We start from the raw sequence: 20,130 nt of genomic DNA, 5'->3' as shown, positions 1-20,130 counted from the left end.
ATAAGAAATGTACTCATTACCTTGCCCATGTAACTGTAACCCCCTTGTACGGTATTTTCACAATAAAAAAATTATAATTGGGATTTTGCATTTTTTTTCTTGCCTTAGGATTTGAAGGGGGAATTGTAACGGTGAGCTCTTAAAAGAAACACTTCCAAAAGAGACAATTCCAAAAGACTCACAACTAGTTTTCTTACCTTGCACTCATACAACACACACACTCCAGAAGAGGAATAGACTGTATTTCGTTCTCCTTCAAAGTAAGTTCGTCCTTGAAATTGGCATGTGGCTTTGGAGAAAGAAGAAAAACAACACGTATTGATATTTTATTAGGAAAAACAACTAAGAAGCTGTTGTATCATTTTATCACATATATTTCATCAGGTCCTACGCCTTCCTCAAAGTGCTCCCTAACTTCAAACGCGAATTTAACATGTTGCTAAGGTGCATAGGAATGCAAACTTAAATTCGCTTCTTGCAAGTTAAGTTTAGATTGAAATGGGGTGGAAGAGGAAGAGTGAGGTGTTCCGTGTTGCATTGCATTAAAAGACAGGATAAGACTGAAAAAAGAGTAAAAAAAAACCCTCACTGGCAGACAATGACTTGTCTGATAGCTATGTCTACCTACAACATAATGAGTAGGTATTTAATACTAGAAGCACAATATTAGACAAACGCCGTTTTCTATACCATTAGAGAACTTAAAATTAAGCAGAAACTATTTTAATTTCAGCATGTACTTGTAAGCTTGAAATTCTTATAGTTCAATATTACTTTATCCATATGTGAATTGGGAATGTCCATTTAAAATAGTCTTAAGGGCTGAGAAGGTGGCTTAGTGGTAGTGTGCTTGCCTAGCATGCATGAAGCCCTGGGTTCCATTCCTCAGGACCACATACACAAAACATAAATAAAGAAAAGAGAAACAATTATTTTTTAAAAAATAAATTAAATTAAATGAATCTAATCTGGGCCTATCTCACTTCCATTCCAAATGACATAAGAATTTAAAACACGATTCAGAAACAAAGAATGCCTTGTTTTAATTAGTGAAGGGGCATAGAGTATCAAAGAATCGCTTTTGGAATCTTGCAAAAATATTTACAATCAACACATTTAGCCAACAGAAATTGTTTGCTTATTCACACACTGCCCCTGTTGACTCAGCTCTTTAACAGAGACATGTTCTCCTTCATGCTTACAAAGACCTGTTCTCAGGCTCCTCCTCTGCCTTCTAAATCTAAATTACCTTCAGCTTTTATAATTTTGCACCACTTTGCTTAGCAAGTGTACCCCAGAGATAAATGTCTTAGTTCCCTGTATCACCTAGACCTACCCCAAAATAATTATTCAGTGAGAATGAGAAGCTAGGACACAGGTTCTGCCACTTTGCTCACCATACTTACTAAATTGAACTTCTTATGATTCTAGATTCTTAGATTCTACAAGGTGAATGTGCACATTACCTTCTAATTCCTTCATCTAAATTACGAAAAATTCATCTTCTGAATTTCTATTTCCCCATTACCTTTAAAAGCATCAACAGGCCAATAACTGGTAACACAGAAATTAGATGCATTTGTATTAATTTTGACAAACTATTGTATAAATATGAATGCTCAAAGCATAATCCAACTTTGGACTTCACTGGAAAAATTAGCTGATTAGTTAAAGCCACACTTTAAACAATGAAAACCACACATATTTTTTTTTAAGACTCCATCCTTCAACAGACCTCCGTACTCAACTTTTATTAGCAAGTTTGATTATATAATATATATCTACCAGCCAAATGATTACAACATTTTAGGTGCTTGCTGGAAAAGAATATAACTTATTCCTATACATTATATTACTTAGAGGCTGGCTGAAACTTTCCCACTCATGAATATTCTAAATGAAGTCACAGCTATGTCAGTTGCATACTATCCATCATATTGTGAATTAAAATAACATATGCATTAACTTAATGAACCAGGTTGATTGCAAACTCTATCTCTTCAATGTGTAATTTACAATGTGCTTCTTTTTTCTCCTTACAAAACCTAGTAAACTCAAAATACCAAGAACTGACATACTGCATGTTTAATGACACTTAATAAGTATGGCATTTTTATAAGATGATGAGAATAAATGAAACCTTTCTTACTTCTATTCAGTACCTGCCATTCAAAGACCTCTAAGCCTATTATATGACTTGATGATGGAAGCTTATTCAAGTACAAGAAATAAAAAAGCTTGACGCTCCAAGTCTTGCTTACACAAAGGGGAAAGGAAGCATGCTAACATCACAAGGGTAACTTCTCCTTAAGCAAAGTCGTATGATAATTTAATAGTCATGTAGAGCAGATGGACCTTCTGTTCTAACCTCTTAATTCAAACAACTCAAACAGGCAACTTGTGGGACAATAGGGCACCAAAGAGAGCTTGGCAGACAAGGAGAAGGTGCAAAAAATGAATGACAGCACAGTTGCTTTTTGCAAGCAATGCGCACATGTGACTTTGGGAGAATCCAAAGTCAGTAAGTATCATCTCCTATCTTCTTGCTGTGGTTTTCATAATTCCATGACTCATGTGGAATACTCAGTAAGGCTAGTGAGATATATTTTCCTGGGCTGTGTAGAGGAAAAAATGTAAAGAAATTTCAAAAGCTATATATCCCAATTCCAGGTATATACGCAATGAAAATACTGTTAGAATGGTTGAGTGACTTTCAAAGAGAAATCTAGTAATAGCAATATATGAATTCATTTTTAAGAGGTCCTAGAAAATGTCCTGAGATCCTTCTACACACCAGATCCTCTACAAGATATCCACATTCAAAAATGAATGTGACATGATGTGTGTCCCCACTATTTCAAAGGGCAAACAGATTTCCACACCACCAATGACAGTAGCAACCAAATTGAAATGCTATCATTCATTCCTAAGTTGTAGGGAAATAAAGGAGACTTAATGGTGAACTTCTGGGAACTGACAGCTAGATATAATTTAACATACCACACAAAGAAACAAGAGCTGGCCAAGAACCCAGACTCTAGGAATGGTGAGAAGCCCTCATTCCCTTAGGGCAAAGGAACAGGAGACAGAAATGGCTTTACAGGAGCCCATTGATTGCAGTTTTACAGGACAAAGGGCCCAGGGGGAGCTGTAGTGGAGTGCACAGCTATAGCCAGAACAGCAGGCTGATACAGAGGAACAGCTCCTTTTTTCCACCTTCCCATCTCCTGCCAGTGACTCACTGCAAAACCTACACAGAGCTAGCTGTTGAGAAAACCAAGGTGCCCAGACGCTGGTGACTCATGTTTATAATCCTAGCTACTCAGAAGGCTGAGATCTGAAGATCATGGTTCAAAGTCAGCCTGAGCAGAAATGTCCATGAGACTCTGATCTCCAAAGAACTAGCAAAAAGCTGGGAATGAAGGTTTGGCCCGAATGGTAGAATAACCAGCCTTGAGTGAAAAAGCCTAGTAGAGACCCTAGTATTTTCACACAGTTGACCCCCCCAAAAAAGACCAAGGTGATGGTGCAGCTAACAAAAGGCAGACTCCTGAAGGTCAGACGAGGAGAAAAGAACTGGGAGCATGGGGAATCCAGAAACTTAGGTCAGCGTCTTATGCACAGGGGTAAGTCAGAGAGGGGATCGTGAGAGAGTTAGACACAGAACAAAGACGTTTTGAAGAAAGATTTTTTTTTTTTGGGTCCGCTCGTGGGGCCTGAACTCTGGGCCTGGGTGCTGTCCCTCAGCTCTTCAGCTCAAGGCTAGCGCTCTACCACCTGAGCCACAGCGCCACTTTCGGCTTTTTTTCTTTTTGCTTATGTGTGCTGAGGAATGGAACCCAGGGCCTCAGGCATGCAAGGCAAGTGCTCTACCACTGAGCCACCTTCCCAGCCCTGAAGAAAGATTTTTTTTTTAAAGCCGTTTTTTAGTCTAGTTTGGATTTGTTTCTATACTTGCGATTGGACTCGGGGCCTTGTGCTTGCTAGACAGGTACCTCATCACTTGAGACTTTCGCATTCTAGTAATTTTTTTGAAATAGAATACTGCTTTGTGCCTGGGTTGACTTAGACCATGTTCCTCCTATTTATGCTTCCCACTGTAGCTAGGGTGACAGTCATCTTTGTCTGTTCACACTCATCTGATGTCATTCATCTTTGTCTGTGGAGATGGGGGGGGGGGGTGTCTCATGAATGATTTTTCCCAGGCTCTTCTGGAACTGTGATTCCCCTGTTGCCACCACCTAAGAAGCTAATACTATAGGTATGAGAATCTGGTGGTCAACACAAAGACATATTTGATTATAATTTAAGGAAAATCCCAGGCAGTTTATCAAAACAAAGGTTAGAGGCAGCCAGAGGGAAAATGAGGGAACTGAGGTATGGAAAAGGAAGATATCAGGGCCAAAACCTCAGAGATGAGAATAATCACGGTGGCTACCACAAAGGCTGTGGGACCATCTCTTGATTCCCTAACTGAAAACCATCTGCCTGCCTTCCCTGGAAGAGTATAAGCTAAAAAATAAAAATAAAAAATCACCTTATCAACAAAGCAGTAGATGAATGACTTTTCTGCATTTCCATTCACATGTGCACAATCTCCAAATTTTGATGTGTTTCAATGCGTGCATGTTTGTGCATGTGTGTAGGACTACGCCTGTTTGTTTGTGTTTGTGCTATATGTACATGTGTGCGCATGTGTGCATGTACATTAAGCTCTTTATGGCTGCACCCTGGATTCTTATACCTCAACTCATTTACCAATTTCAAGCAGAGTTGTGTTAAATAGGCTCTATTTTCACACATCTATATTATATGGATATTTCATATATTGTAAGATATGGAGCACGTAGGGAGACAATACTAATGTCACCATACAGGCTGTTTTCCAATAGACTAAGTCTAGAAAACTAGACCTCTATAAATCAGACTGGTTAACCCACAGCACTTCGGCTCCTCTTAACCAATGCCACTTGTGAAATGACATTAACTCTTGGGGTCCTGGTGTTTGTAAACTCTGGGGCTGCCACTCACAACACCGTGTGTGTGAACAATGTCACTCAGAGCTCCCCAGAGAGGACACATCTTGTTCAGGCATGAAGTGAAGGCACTGATAATAACTGAAGGAAAGATAAGAGAATGATGTAATGTAATACCCGTCCTATACGTTCTACCAAGTCTATGTTACACATCACAAGTTATGTAGGTAGAAGCACCACAATTAGGAGAGAATCTGCAATGCGAATTACTTTCATGCTGTACCATTTTTATAATGTCAATATAACTGACAGAAGATAGGAAAGGAGATGGTGAGGATGCAAGTTTGATAGTCATCACTTGCTAAAAAGTAAAAAGTAACTCATAGCAGATTCAGAAACCAATTAAGTGAAAGAAGCCAGTAAAACAGAACATTCTAAATGACACGACAAAATCCTGATTTACTGGTCATTAATGCCAAGAAAGCAGCTTCAATTTCCTCTAATGAGATTCAGATCAACTTCTGCAAACTTTCATTTTTTCATAGAAAAAAATCATCCAAGTCCATCAAACATACATATATATATATGAATCTGTAAGAGGCTATGTCATGTTTTATTTATAAATGTTTTTGTTAATTATATTTCTAGCTTCTCCTTTCTATCAATACATTAAAAATGTTATATATAGCTAGGCACTGGTGGCTCACACCTATAATCCTCGCACCTCAAGAGGCTGAGATTTGAGGATTGCAGTTCACAGTCAGCCTTGTCAAGAAAGTCCATGAGACTCTTATCTCCAATTAACTACCAGAAGTAGCACCGTGGCTCAAAGTGATAGAGTGCTAGCCTTGAGTTCACGGACAGTGCCCAGGCCCAGAGTTCAAGCCCCGTAACCAACAACAACAACAACAATAACAAATGTTACATACAACGACTTTAAATTTCACAATTGATATCAATACTTGTAAAAGTGATCTAATATAAAACCAAAAGTTCTAGATATCAAAAAGAAAATCTGCCAGGCAGCCCACTGGCTTATTCCTATAATCTTAATACTCAGAATATCTGAGGATGAGTCAAAGCCTGCCCAAGCAGGAAAGTCCATGAAACTCATCTCCAATTAGCAACCAAAATGCCAAAAGTAGAGTGGTGGCTCAAGCAGTAGTGCACTAGCCAAGAGTGAAAAAGCTAAGGAACAGGGCCCAAGCTCTGAGGTCAAACCCCAGTACTGGCACGCACATGCACACACACACACACACACACACACACACACACACAAAACAGCACCTAAGCAAGTTAAGGTTTCCACACACACACACACACACACACACACACAAAACAGCACCTAAGCAAGTTAAGGTTTCCACACACACACACAAAACAGCACCTAAGCAAGTTAAGGTTTCCAGACACACACACACACAAAACAGCACCTAAGCAAGTTAAGGTTTCTTAACTAAGTTTTTAGTTAAGGGCAGAGTTTTATATGATAGTTCTCTCTCTCTCTCTCTCTCTCTCTCTCTCTCTCTCTCTCTCTCTCTCTCTCTCTCTCTGTGTACACACTGGATCTTCAACTCAAGGACTAGCACTTGCACTCTCATTTAGGGGTTCATTTTTTTTTTTGAAAAATTATTTTTAAGTATTTTTACAAAGGAGTTTCAACTTAGCAATGCAATCTATGAATACAATGCATTTTGATCGATGTCACTTCTTGGCACTAACATTCTACCACTTGAGTCCCATCTCTACTTCCAGCATTTTGCTGGTTAATTAGAGGTAAGTGTTCATCCTCCTGAGTAGCTAAGAGTCTAGTCATGAGCCATCAGTGCCTAGCAAAATGATGGCTTTGACATCTTCATTTCCTTTTGGAGAGTTTTTCTAAAAATCCCAAGGATGACAGTAGTTATTTCAATATGAAGCAAAGATCATTATTTCTTAGTGGTATACAAATGAAATTGTCTTACACAACTCTAAGAAAGTATTTCAGTAACTACAATTATGCACATGCACTAAAGTACAAATATGTTTTTAGAAAAAGAATATACTATAAGCATATGCTAAACTAAAACAAAAAATTAAAAATGTTCATATATTTTTAAAAGACTCAAATCAGATGCAGGGCAACAAAGTCTCATTTTTCTAATTTGGGGAGGGGAAGGGAAATAACAAAATGCTGAAACAAGGATACAGGCTACAAGGATAGAAGGATACAGGCTACAGGATACAAGGATAACGATGACATATACAAGACACTACATTGAAAACGAACTTTACAACTTGGCAAGGGATGGAAGGGGAAAAACAAAGGAGAAGGTAACAAGGCTTGATAGGAAATGTACTCATTACCTTACTCACGTAACTATAACCCCTCTGTATACTATTTTTACAATAAAAACCATTTTAAAAAGACTCAAATAAATTTTGTTGGGTTTATCTAGGCCACCTCTGGTTTTATAATTTAGAGTCTATTAACAATATGGTGGTGATAAAAGTCTTGAACACTGATACAAATTAATTGCTGTCCTCCATCAAAATAACCTAAACAGGAGCATGTTGTCTATCAGCAAGTTAAAAAGTAGCTGGTTCGTGTCCTCGTGGTAACTTACTGACATGGTCAATGAAGTGACAGAAATTTTTCCTTCCCTTTTTTCCCCCCTCTGTAATGCCAATTTTTATAAGTCAATGCTATTTAAAATGAACAGAAGCTCCGAGTGTTTAAATAATGCACAAGTTCATCAATTATACATGATTGCTTCGGTTAACTAAATCTCATTAATTGTTTGGGAATTTAGTTGTTTGCAAAACTAACAGTAGAGCTCAGGAATGAAGATGATGAGGGAAGTGTGCAGCCCTCCCTCCCATCTCCTACATGTCCTGTCCTTGGGTTTCCAAAGGATTGAAGAGAACCTCTCCTAGGAGGCTGTGATTTAGGTCAGTAGCCTATTCTTCCAAAAAGGGAATTGGCCTTGAAAGAGGAAAAAAAAAAAAAAAGTACCATAAATCTAGCAGCAGTGAGAGGTTAGGAAGCAAATCTGGATAAAAATAACTTCCAGAATAGAACAAGAAGGAAAATTCAAATATCCTGTCCAGGTTGTCCTTCAAGTTATAAAGCCCAGCAGAAAACAAGCCTTGGGTATTTACAGGACATCAACAATGGTGTGGATTCTAAGTTAATGTGACTCATTTAAGTCACAACCTAAAATGTATTGTGAAATCCTTTCTGTTTAGGTACCTTTACATCACTGGTCCCGTTCTTAACCCTGGCTTGTATAGCATTATGATAGAATCTTCAAAAAAAAAAAAATGTATCTGGGTGTCTTTGACTCACACCTATAATCCTAGCTATTCAGGAGACTGAGATCTAAAGGCTGAAGTTTAAAGCCAGCCTAGGCAGGAAAAATCTATGAGACTCTGATCTCCAATTAACCACCAAAAAGCAAAAAATGGATCTGTGGCTCAAGTGGCAGAGCACCAACCTTGCACTTAAATCAACTGTGTGTGTGAGTACACCTGCTACTACTGGGAACTCAGGATTTCCTGCTTTCACCTTGCTTTCTTGTTCACTGCTGATGTTCTACCATGTGAACCATACCTCCAGTCCAACACCTTGCTGGTTATTTGGGAGACAGAGTCTTGTGGACTTTGCAGCCTCAACTTGTTTCCAAGCTCAATCCTTCAGGACTCAGCCTCCTGAGAGGTGTGACTCTGCTTACATTTGTATCTTTAATAAAGTTTGAGTTGATTTTTTATAAGGTGAGAGATGGGAATCTACTTTCCTTCATCTATAAATGAAAATGCATTTTCCAAATACCATTTATTATCCAATACCGTTTATTAGGCACCGCCCTTTCTCCAAACTGTACATATGTATCTATATCTTTGTCATTTTTGTTAAGAATGTGTGCCAAAAGATGGGTAGATTTCCAGGATGTCTATGTAGTTACTTTTATGTCAGTACTCTGCTATCTGGTTCCAACTCTTCTTTTGTAGGCCTTGAGGTAAGATATTTGTCTTCAGTTTTATTCTGTAACTTTACGACTGCTTTTGCCATCCAAGGCACTCCATACTGGTGTATGAATTTTACAATTTCTGTTTCCAGTTAGAATACCGCTTATACACTGATGAGGAGTTCACTGAATCTGCAAATGGCTTTTGATAACATGAATAATTTTAGCAAGATTGATTTTTCCACTCTATAAATGTAGATGATCTTTATTTTGTTTCTTCAGTTTCTTTCATCAATGTTTGGCAATTTTGAGTGTAGAAGTCATTCATTTCCTTGGTTTGGTTTGCTCCTGGTATTTTGGTTGTTGAACCTTCTGGAAAATGTGGTGGTTTTAATGATGTTTGAGTGTTGGCTGCTTTTTGTTGTTATTTTTAGATAATACTGAAGTGTGAACTCAGGGCCTTAAGCTTGCTAGGCAGGTACTCTGTCACTGAGACATGCCTTCACTCCTGGTTTTTACTGAATATTTTAGAGATGGAGTATACTGAACTTTTCTGCCTGGCTTTGCCTAGAATTTTGATCCGCCAGATTTCAGCCTCTTGAGTTGCTAGGATTACAGGCATGAGGCACCAGTACCTGGCTACTGCATTGATTTGTTTTGGGGTATTTTTTTTCCTGTAATTTCATTGAATTCATCTAAAAGTCTGTTGTGTAGACTTGGGTTTTCCTATATATAGAATCATATCCTGTTCAAAAAGGAGTATTTTTGCTTCTTTCCTTCCTACTTGGATGCCATTTTTTTTCTTGTTTAATTTCTCTGGCTAAGATTTCTAGTGCAATGTTTAATAAGAGTGGTGGGGTAGACATACTGACCTTATTCTAGATCTTATAGGAAACACTTCCAGTTTGTTCAATATGCTGTTAGCTATGGGTTTGTCATATATAGCCTTTATTACGTTGAGGCACATTTCTTCTATACCTAATTTGTTCAGATGTTTTATCATGAAAGGCTACTGGATTTGATCAAATGCTTTTTATGAGTCTATTGAGATGCCCATATAATTTTTGTCTATCATTCTGTTGATGTGATGTATTATGATTATCTGTCTATATAAAAGCAGCTGCACACCCCAGGAACAAATTCCATTTGATCACAGTGAGTGATCTTTTTCATATGCTGTTAAATTCAACATGATAGGATTTTGTTGAGAATTTTTTTTCTATCTCTATCCAACAAGAATATTTCACTTTTGTTGATTTATCCTTGTCTAGTTTTGATTTGGGTTATTACTGGTCTTGAAGAAACTGTCTGCAGGAATTCCCTCCCTTTTAAGTTTTTGGAATAGTTTGAAAATAAATAGTGCCAGTTCTTCAAAGGTTTGGTAGAATTCAGTAGTAAAGCTACCTGGTCCTGGATTATTCTTTGTTTTGAAAGACTTTTTTATTCAATCTTACTACTTTGTACTGGTCTGTTCAGGTATTCTAGGTCTTCATGATCTTCTTAATTATTTTCTCCACAATATTTTGTAGTTCTTTTCCTTACTGAATTTAAGAGTATTTGTTTTTAAATTAAGTTGGTTAACTTTCCAAATTGATCAACTCTGTGTCTGTGTGTGCGTGCGTGTGTGCACGTACTGACACTAGAGTTTAAACTAAGGGCCTAGGTGCGGTCCATTAGCTTTTTTTGTTTTGTGTCACAGCTCCACTTCTGGATTTTTGTGGTTTTTTTGATAGCTAACTTAAGATTCGAACCATAATCCTCAGATCTCAGGATCTCAGGTACTCAGTAGCTAGGATTACAGGTGTGAGCCATCTGCACCTGGCAGCTACAAGTATTTTTTTAAACAGAGCCAATAAAAATTGTAGATCAATGTTTCTCAAGTAACCTAGAGATCTTATTTTCATGCAAATACAGATGCAGTACACGTGAGTTGGGACCTGAGATTCTGCATGTCTAACCAGATCAGGGGACGTGGATGCCACTGTATTGGTGATTACACTTTCAGTCAAAATGATTACACAGTCCACACGCTTCATAGACTGCTGATTACCATGCATACTTTAACATAAAACTGTACGCAGGGAGATTGTCAAATATATATGTGAACAGAATCCAGACCAATTCAATCAGTCTCTAGGGGGAAAGGCCCTGAGAGCATGAAGGTGAGGCTCATGTACAGTCAATGTTAAGGATCACGGATACATTGGCCAATCCAACTAGTCAGTGCAGAAACATTTTACTCGAAACGTGTTACTCTAAATCTCGATCCAATTGTGTTACTAGAACCAGAAAAAAAAATCATTCCAGAAGATTCTTAACTTCAAAATTATTTGTGTTTGTAATTCAAGAAATAATGAGTAACAGAAGGCTGGGGAATGGCTCAAATGGTAGAATGCTTGCCCAGCACTGCCAAAGAAAGAGAAAGAGTAATGTGTAGCAGAAGTAGAAACAGATAGTTTAAGGGGTAAAAAAAGAGAAGGAGGGGACAGTGAGACAGAGAAGAAGAAATGGAAGAGAGAGGATGGATGAGACAGAGAGAGACAGAAATATGCAGGTAGTAATAGCAAAACCTAGACAGCAAACCTCTGAACTTGTACTTTGGGACAAAATATTTGCTGGACTACATTATTGTTATTTTTCTTCAAAAGACTTTTCTCCTTAAGAAAACTTTTGGACAACTCTTCTACATGGAACACTGAAGTGAAAATAATGACTTTTTGTTAAGTCCGGAAATTAAGAATTTAAACCACCTTCCACATTAAGGCTAGCTAATGCTCTACTCCTTGAGCCACAGCTCCACTTTTGGGTTTTTGCTGGTTAATTGGAGATAAAGAGACTGATAGATTTTCTAGCCTCTCCTGAGTTGCTAGGATTACAGAGCCAGGCTTTTTATTATAGCTCTAAGGAAATCGCTTGACATTTTTTTTTTTTTTTGGTCGGTAATGGGGCCTGAACTCTGGGTCTGGGTGCTGTCCCTCAGCTCTTCAGCTCAAGCACTCTACCACTTGAGCCACAGTACCATTTCCGGTTTTTTCTGCTTATCTGGTACTACAGAATCGAACCCAAGGCCTTATGTATGCAAGGAAGCACTCTACTACTGAGCCACCTTCCCAGCCTGCTATCATCACTATGCCTATAATGTGGCTTAAAAGGAGACCATATAAAAGACTGAGCCCATAGTCAAACAGAGCACGCTTGGCTTACTGAATGGGATTGGAAGCCTCCGGGCAGCTTTGGCTGGCACAAACAAAAAAAAAATTCTTCCTACTTGGACAATGTTAGGGCTTTGAAAAGATCTATTTACCAAATTAAAATAGTCAGAATTTAAGGTCAAGTTTCCAAATGAAATATTCAAGCTATAAAATCAAATGCCAAGAAGGGAATATTAAAGGCTACCCTTTTATCCAGTAATACCATTCTTCAGGGCAATTATCCAAAAGATTATAAGCCAGGATGCAGTAAAGACACTTCTATACCCATGTTCATGCTGCGCATTCACCATAGCCAAGAGACAGAAACAGCCCAGATGCCCTACAGTGGGAATCAAGAAAATGTGATATAAATACAGATATATGCAATGATCCCCACAAGACAGTATATTGGAAATGAACTTTACAACTTTGGGCGGGGAGGCTGGGGAGGAGTGAGGGAGACGGGGAGAAGGGATGGTGGGAAAACAGCAAGGGAGGGGGTAACAATGCTCATAAGAAATGTACTCATTGCCTTACTCATGTAACTGCAGCCCCTCTGTACAGCAGCTTTACAATAAAGTAAAATTTAAAACATACATATATATGCTCTATATCATATATAGATATTTATATATCTGCACATTTCTATCAATATATGTACATATATATGCTACATGTGTATATGCAACATCCAATGGAATTTTACTCATCTGTCAGGAAGAATGATATTATGTCATGCAGGGAAATGAATAGATCTGGGAAAAATTATGTGAAGTGAAGTAAGTCAGGCTCAGGGAGATAAGGATCACCTATTTTCTCTCACATATGGAAGTTAGGTCATATATATATGTATGTGTGTGTGTATATATATATATATATATATATATATATATACACACACACATTGAGGATAGCAGATGAATGGCAAAAAGGTAATGCAGTCCTAATATACACTATGCACATGTGAAAATGGAACCAGATAAACTGAGGGGATGGGTGAGGGTGGGAAAGATGGGGGAGAACAATGAAAGGGGTGACACTGATTAAGACACATTATACTCATAAACTGTTCAATGGAAACAACTATTTAAAGGATAATTTAAGAATTAAAAGGGAGAAAGGAAAGGGACCTAAACAACAGTTAAAGTCAACATTACTCCACTCTGTGTGAGTTTTATTATGGTGAATGTATATCTACTCATCAATCGTTTAGAGACTTATTCAAAGGCAAAACGGTTCTGATACAAGCGGAGGTATAGATATTTTATAATCACTCTTGTGACATTAACTTTCCATGATGCAAACAGCTCCCCGATATTTAGGATGGACCAGGATTTGAGGCTAACGTTAGCAGGCAATGGTCCTCTGCAAGCCACCATTTCCTTCTGCTCAGCCTCTCCCACTAGATTTAGAAAAGGGCAAGTTGTCAAAGGAGCTTCGCGGTTGAATTCAGCCAGCAGAAGCTGATATGTAAGGGTGAGGAGATCCTAAAGTATTACCAGCTCTTTTAAAACTTACTACACACATGCTCTCTTTTTCAGTGTTATCTCCATCTATTTCTGTTACTATTATACCCTTTCTCTAGGGTATGCTCATATACTGGAGAAAGAAGGTATATTTTTGTCGTTGCCTAAGTGTTTGTTCCCTGATTCTATCTTAATATTCTTTTGGCCACTTTTCTTTCCTCAGCCTGGACTTATGTAGCAAACTTCAAAAACTCCTACAGTTTCTAGAACTGGTGGCCCACGCCTATAATCCTTGCTACTAAGGATGCTGAGATCTGAGAATCCTGGTTAGAATCCAGCCCAAGCAGGGAAGCCATGAGACTCTTATCTCCAATTAATCACCAAAATTCCAGACATGGAAGTGTGGCTTATACAACACATCTGTCACTTCGGACATAAATGATGGACAGTTTTCTCAAGCAACTAGACAATTACTACATAAGACAGAAAACATGCAAATTAAGAAAGCCAAGAAACTAGGAGAAAATAAATTACAGAGTACATGTGCCAAGAAATACACAAATTTAATTTCTGCACAATGAGAAGCCTTCTCCTACACAAGAGGAAAGAAAACTACTCAACAGACATTATATTTTCCTTTTATGTTTTTCAAAACTAAAGCCAAGTGAACATATGTGTACCATTAATAATGAAAGAAAAAGGGGAATTATGTTTCTCTCCACATTCATTAGCAGATGATATTCAGAGAAGCCCACAATTACCTAGCCAAGTTGATAGACGAGGAGAGGAAATTTTTAAATTACATTACGACAAATTAAGACTTTTATAAGATGGTGGTTATGTTAGCTCTTCCTTCCTTCCTCCCTTCCTCTCTCCTCCCTTTCTTCCTATTATTTTCTTGTGCCAGTCGTGGGACTTGAACTCAGGGCCTGTCTCTGCCCCTGAGCTTTTGTGCTCTACCTTCTAGCTCCACTCTAGGCTTTGCCAGTAGTTAAGTGGAGATAAAAGTCTCATGGACTTTCCCTCCCTGGGCTGGTTTTGAAGCACAATCCTCAGATCTCAGCCTCCCAAGTAACTAGGATTACAGTTATGAGATACTGTCATCCAGCTGCTATTTCTCAGTATGTTAATACTGGAGGATTCTAAGTTTTATGGGCCTTCTAGATTTGTATGCTTTCAATTGCTCATATTACATGTTGCAAATACTACTAAGGAACACCAAAAATCAGTACAATCTATGAAGAGGTGTAGATACCCAAGGTTAGATTATACTAATAGAAGGTAAGATGGCTACACGTTTGCATTACTAGACAGGTCACTAATTTGGGGTCACCACTGCCTTTGGAACAGGAATCCTCATTCTCTTCTCAAATGTCACTTTCACGTGTGTCTTAAGAGCCAAAGAAAGACACCAGGCCTGACCACGCTTTCAAGCAAGCCTACTTCTGTCATGTTCCTATAGCACCCAGGCTTGAACATACCACACACATGCACTGAGATGGGGCAGATGGCAAGGTCTGAATTGTGTCAATTGCAGAAACAAGGACAGCAGAGCAATGGCTTAGGAACATCGTAGCTAAGTCAGATGACTTAATCCAAATCCTATGTTTCTAAAAGTAATCCAATTACCACAAGGGCGTTATAATCATCATACTAGTCGAGGGCAATATTTGAGAAGATATCTGTACTCTCCCTAAAAAACTCCTGACACGGATGAAAAAAGTAAAAATAAAAATCAGGATTTTGCAATCGCCTTCAACTGCAAAGCCTCTGAAAGCACCTCACGAGGCAGATTAAATTATTACAGAATTTCATAAAGAATTCATTGAATACTTAAGCAGCCTTCTGCATAGGTCAAAGAGGACCAATCAGAAAATTGAGGTCATTAAATAATGAGACACAGAGTAATGGGAGCTAAAATACAATTACAGAGTAAATGAGAGGAGGAGGAGGAGGAGGAAAGAAAAGAAATAGTATTTAAAATATTGTTAAAGAAAAAATTCTTTATTCCTTTAAAAACATGTACAGACCAATTCAAGGTTTCGGCCCTACACTCAATTTTGTTTTGTTCTTTATATTCCGTTTTAGATGGAGATCCTGATGGCTTTCTGGGAATGGCTTAGGTGCTGACTGAAAATCTGAAGCCTACTTTACCCACCTCCTTCACAGTCATTAAAGTCAGTTATTTACGTGACACTATTTGTGTACATATTCCATTTCAATTCAGTTTCCAAGAAGCAAATCGGTGGAACACAAAAAAGCAGGGAAGGGGAGGGGAGAGAGCCTTGGGGATGAAGACGATCTGAAAGACTAGGACATGCATATGCATGAAGATAGCATAATGAAACCCACCAAATATGGTCACCAAGGGTGAGGAGGGAAAGGGACATAGGACCCAATAGAGAAGGTAAACTTGTTCAAAATACATTCCTCATCTATGGGATTGGCAGATGAGCCCTCTGTCTTGTACTACAAATGAATCGTACATTTAGAAATAAGGTTCAATATATACATGTATGGAGAGCCAAGACATGATAAATACATTATAACAATGCATTCTAAAAACCTTATTTGTTCAGATTTTAAGGAAGTCTTCAGTTCCCTGAAATACGAAATAAAAATAATTCCACCAAAATCTGAAATATATAAACTTATAGCTTTTGTATAAAGGCATAGAAATGAGTTTTTTCTGAGCCTTAATCAGTACCTTTATTTATGCCTTCAATTTGAATGCTTGTGCAGGAAGGTAACACCATCATTCTGCCTTTACATACATTCCTATAAACAGTGACAGTACAGAATTGTCTTCATTTGCAAAAATAGCACAGGGGTTATTATAGTTAGAAATTAGTACAAGGAGTCCTTTATTCTCATTTCCTGTCTGGGGAGCAGCACATGGTTCTCCTTTATGCGTTTCTCTTGATTTTTATTGTGTTAGAAGGAGAGAGCGATAGAGGGAAAGAGAGAAAAAGAAAAGGAAAGAATGGGGAAAGGAAAAGTAAAAAAATAAGGGAAAGAGGGAGAGAATAAGGAAAAAGGGAAAAGGAGAAAGGGAAAGAAAAGGGGGGGAGAAAGAAAGGGAGACAGAGAGAGTGGGGGAGAAAGGAAAGAAAGGAAAGAAGGAAGCATAAAAAGACTAGGAACTCAGTGTCAACAACGTAGCTAATAGTTCATATCTAGGCCTTTTCATAAATTCCTTCATATATAGTATTTAAAATAGCCAGCTAGGGGGCTGGGAAGGTGGCTCAGTGGTAGAGCGCTTGCCTTGCATGCCTGAGGCCCTGGGTTCGATTCCTCAGCACCACATAAGAAAAAAGCCGGAAGTGGCGCTGTGGCTGAAGTGGTAGAGCGCTAGCCTTGAGCTGAAGAGCTGAGGAACAGCGCCCAGGCCCAGAGTTCAGGCCCCACGACCGGACCCAAAAAAAAAAAAAAATATCCAGCTAGTATTCAATACTTATAATAATAGCACCATTTAATAAGGGCCTATTTTGTTCCAGCAATACAGTTAGCCTATACTTGTCATTTAAGTTCTCAATAAATAAAGAAATCAAGGTGAACTTAAAATGAGGGGTCCAGGTTCACAATGCTAGAAGTGAAAGACAAGGTGTCAGCCTACACTTGACTGCAGCTTTTGCTTTTAACAATCACTATGGCATTGATACAGTTCAATTCTGAATGGCCTGAGAGTGTTCAGGCCATCCATTGTCAAGGGGTGTGTGTGTTTGTGTGTGTGTGTGTGTGTGTCTGTCTGTCTGTCTGTGTGTGTGTGTGTGTGTGTGTGTGACAGAGACAGAGACAGAGAGACAGGGAGACAGGGAGACAGAGAGACAGATTGGTGGTTAAATGGAGATAAGAGTCTCACAAACTTTCCTGGCTTCAATCATGATCCTCAGATCTCAGCCTCCTGAGTAGCTAGGATTGCAGACCTGAGTCACGTGCCCAGTCATATCGTCTTGTATCCCATTCACTGCCACTACCTAGACCTAACATCACAGTCTCTCCTAAACCACTGTGAACAGGCTGAGAATAAAATCTAAGGTACCTGCCAGAACTCCCTTCCCACATCATCTCCTACAACACTTCTCCTGTACCTGTGGTCCAGCACACACCTGCCACAGAGCTTTTAGACTTCCTATCCTCCAAGTAGGCAAATGACTGGCTCATTTACCCAGTTCAGTCATCTGTTCAAATATTATCTTCATACTCCTATTCGGATTGTCTCCTTCATGGCACTGTCAACTATGCATCATTATACATTATTTAGTATTTATTGCTTTCTCTCCTACAGATAGAATAACTATTCAGATTGTGCTAGTGGTTCACACCTGTAACCCTAGATACTCAGGAGGCTAAGATCTGAAGACCACAGTTCAAGCTAGCCTGGGCAAAAATGGTCTTGTAACTGTTACTTCCAATTAACTAGCAAAAAAGCCAGACGTGAAAGTGTGGCTCAAGTGGTAGAGGAGCAAAAAAGCCAAGCATGTCAGTCATGGAGCTTGAACTCAGGGCCTAGGCACTGTCCCAGAACTAGAACACGGAGGCACCAAACTATTTAAACTATTTGTTGACTGAATGGGTGAATGAACATCTAGCTGAATTTTTGTTTTTCCATCTACTCTTTCTTGTTCCCTCGCTGCCTTTACTATTCCTACTGCTGTCAATGTGCTTCAGATCACTCCAAAAGCAAATGTGAAGTAGATACAAACAAAAAGGTGTTTCTAGGAAGCAGTGAGCAGGGTGGTAAAATGCATGGGGTAGGGTGAACTGTGCACACCACTCAATTTCGTGAGAAACAGACAATGATGCCATCTATGGAAGATAGGAAGGACTGGGAAGGACTGACTCTCCAGAAAGAGAATCTATGAGCAAACATCGAAACCAATAATTGAGTTATAAAACAGTACATCAAAATCAGTAGCTGTCTTTCTACAAATAATAACCCTATTGAAATATAAATTTTAAAAAATCTACTCTCATAGCAAGAAAAATAGGCGTAAAATACTAGAAAATTGCTGCAAGCCCAATGTTTTTCCAACAGGATTTACTATTGACAGCACTGCAGGAAAGCAAATTAAAGAAAACTCAAATCTTTTTCTCTCTTTGCAAGCCAGCAAGGTGCACTCTACCATCTTCCGTTGTGAATACCAGCCTAACTAATAGGTTGTGTTCCTCTGTTTACACACCTGCACACACCTTACCCATCCTTTCCTCACCATCAAACTCTCCAAATCTCTGCAACTCTGATTCTAGAGTACTGGCAGCTTGTTTTCCACTTAATCTGAGTTTGCCTATAAGAATACAGTTGCAACACGCCACTCTCACCAAAGGACAGGTCTACCAACCAGAGGATTGGCAAAGAAGCTACCGAATTAAGTGAGGCCATACTTCAAGCGGAATTAACTGACATCTACCGAGTATTTCACCCTAAAACAACACAGTACACATTCTTCTCAGCAGCTCATGGAACTTTCTCCAAAATAGACCATATCATAGTTCATGCAAGGAACTTAAGCAAATACAAAGGGATCGACATAATCCCCTGTATCCTATCTGACCACAGTGGAATCAAGCTAGCTCTCAATAACAAAGCATACCGCAGAAATTTCTCTAATACATGGAAATTGAACAGCACACTCCTTAACAAGGCCTGGGTAACAGAAGAGATCAGAGAAGAAATAAAGCATTTCCTACAACTCAATGAAAATGAAAACACCTCACAAAGAAACTTGTGGGACACAGCAAAAGCAGTCCTGAGGGGCAAATTTATTGCCCTCAGTGCCCACATCAAGAGAATGGAGACAGACCAAGTAAATAATCTCATGTTGCAACTAAAACAGCTAGAAAAACAAGAAAAAATGGGACCTAAAGCTACTAGACGAAGCCAGATAACCAAATTGAGAGCAGAGATTAACCAATTAGAAAATCAGAAAACCATAACCAAAATAAACCAAACAAAAAGCTGGTTCTTTGAAAAAATAAACAAAATTGATGGCCCGTTGGCAAGATTAATTAAAAAAAGAAGAGAGGAAACCCATATTAATAGGATTAGGGATGCCACGGGAAACATCACAACACGTACCCAAGATATCCAAACAATTCTAACAGACTACTTTCAAAAGCTATACTCTCTAAAGGAAGAAAATCTGGTGGAAATGGATGCATTTTTAGAGAAATACAAGTTACCCAAACTGAGCAAAGAAGAAGTTAACCAATTAAATAAGCCAATATCCTATAATGAGATACAGGAAACTATCAAAAGTCTTCCAACAAAAAAAAGCCCAGGACCAGATGGATTCACAGCAGAATTCTATAAGACCTTTAAAGAAGAACTAATACCCATACTCCTCAAGCTCTTCAGAGAAACAGAGAAGGAGGGAGCTATCCCAAACTCATTCTACGAAGCCAATATCACACTCATCCCCAAACCAGGCAAAGACCCAACCAAAAAGGAGAATTACAGGCCAATCTCCTTGATGAACACAGATGCAAAGATCCTTAACAAGATTCTAGCTAACAGAATCCAGAAACACATTAAAAAAATAATACACTA

At 38.6% G+C, this 20,130-nt stretch overlaps 1 protein-coding gene across 5 annotated transcripts in view; it reads right to left on the bottom strand.

The window, feature by feature from the left end:
- Positions 1 to 20,130, bottom strand: part of Nell2 (neural EGFL like 2) — a 340,654-nt gene that overhangs the window by 190,101 nt on the left and 130,423 nt on the right. For all 5 annotated transcript variants that reach the window (XM_042677765.1, XM_042677763.1, XM_042677762.1 and 2 more), the window contains exon 11: positions 198 to 289. In XM_042677765.1, coding sequence (XP_042533699.1) covers positions 198 to 289 — 92 coding nt within the window. The remainder of the gene's footprint in view (positions 1 to 197; positions 290 to 20,130) is intronic.

The sequence above is a fragment of the Dipodomys spectabilis genome, unplaced genomic scaffold (genome assembly GCF_019054845.1).
Source record: "Dipodomys spectabilis isolate Male_0828 unplaced genomic scaffold, ASM1905484v1 ptg000039l, whole genome shotgun sequence".
Classification (NCBI taxonomy): domain Eukaryota; kingdom Metazoa; phylum Chordata; class Mammalia; order Rodentia; family Heteromyidae; genus Dipodomys; species Dipodomys spectabilis.
This window is presented reverse-complemented; position numbering and strand designations above follow the sequence as displayed.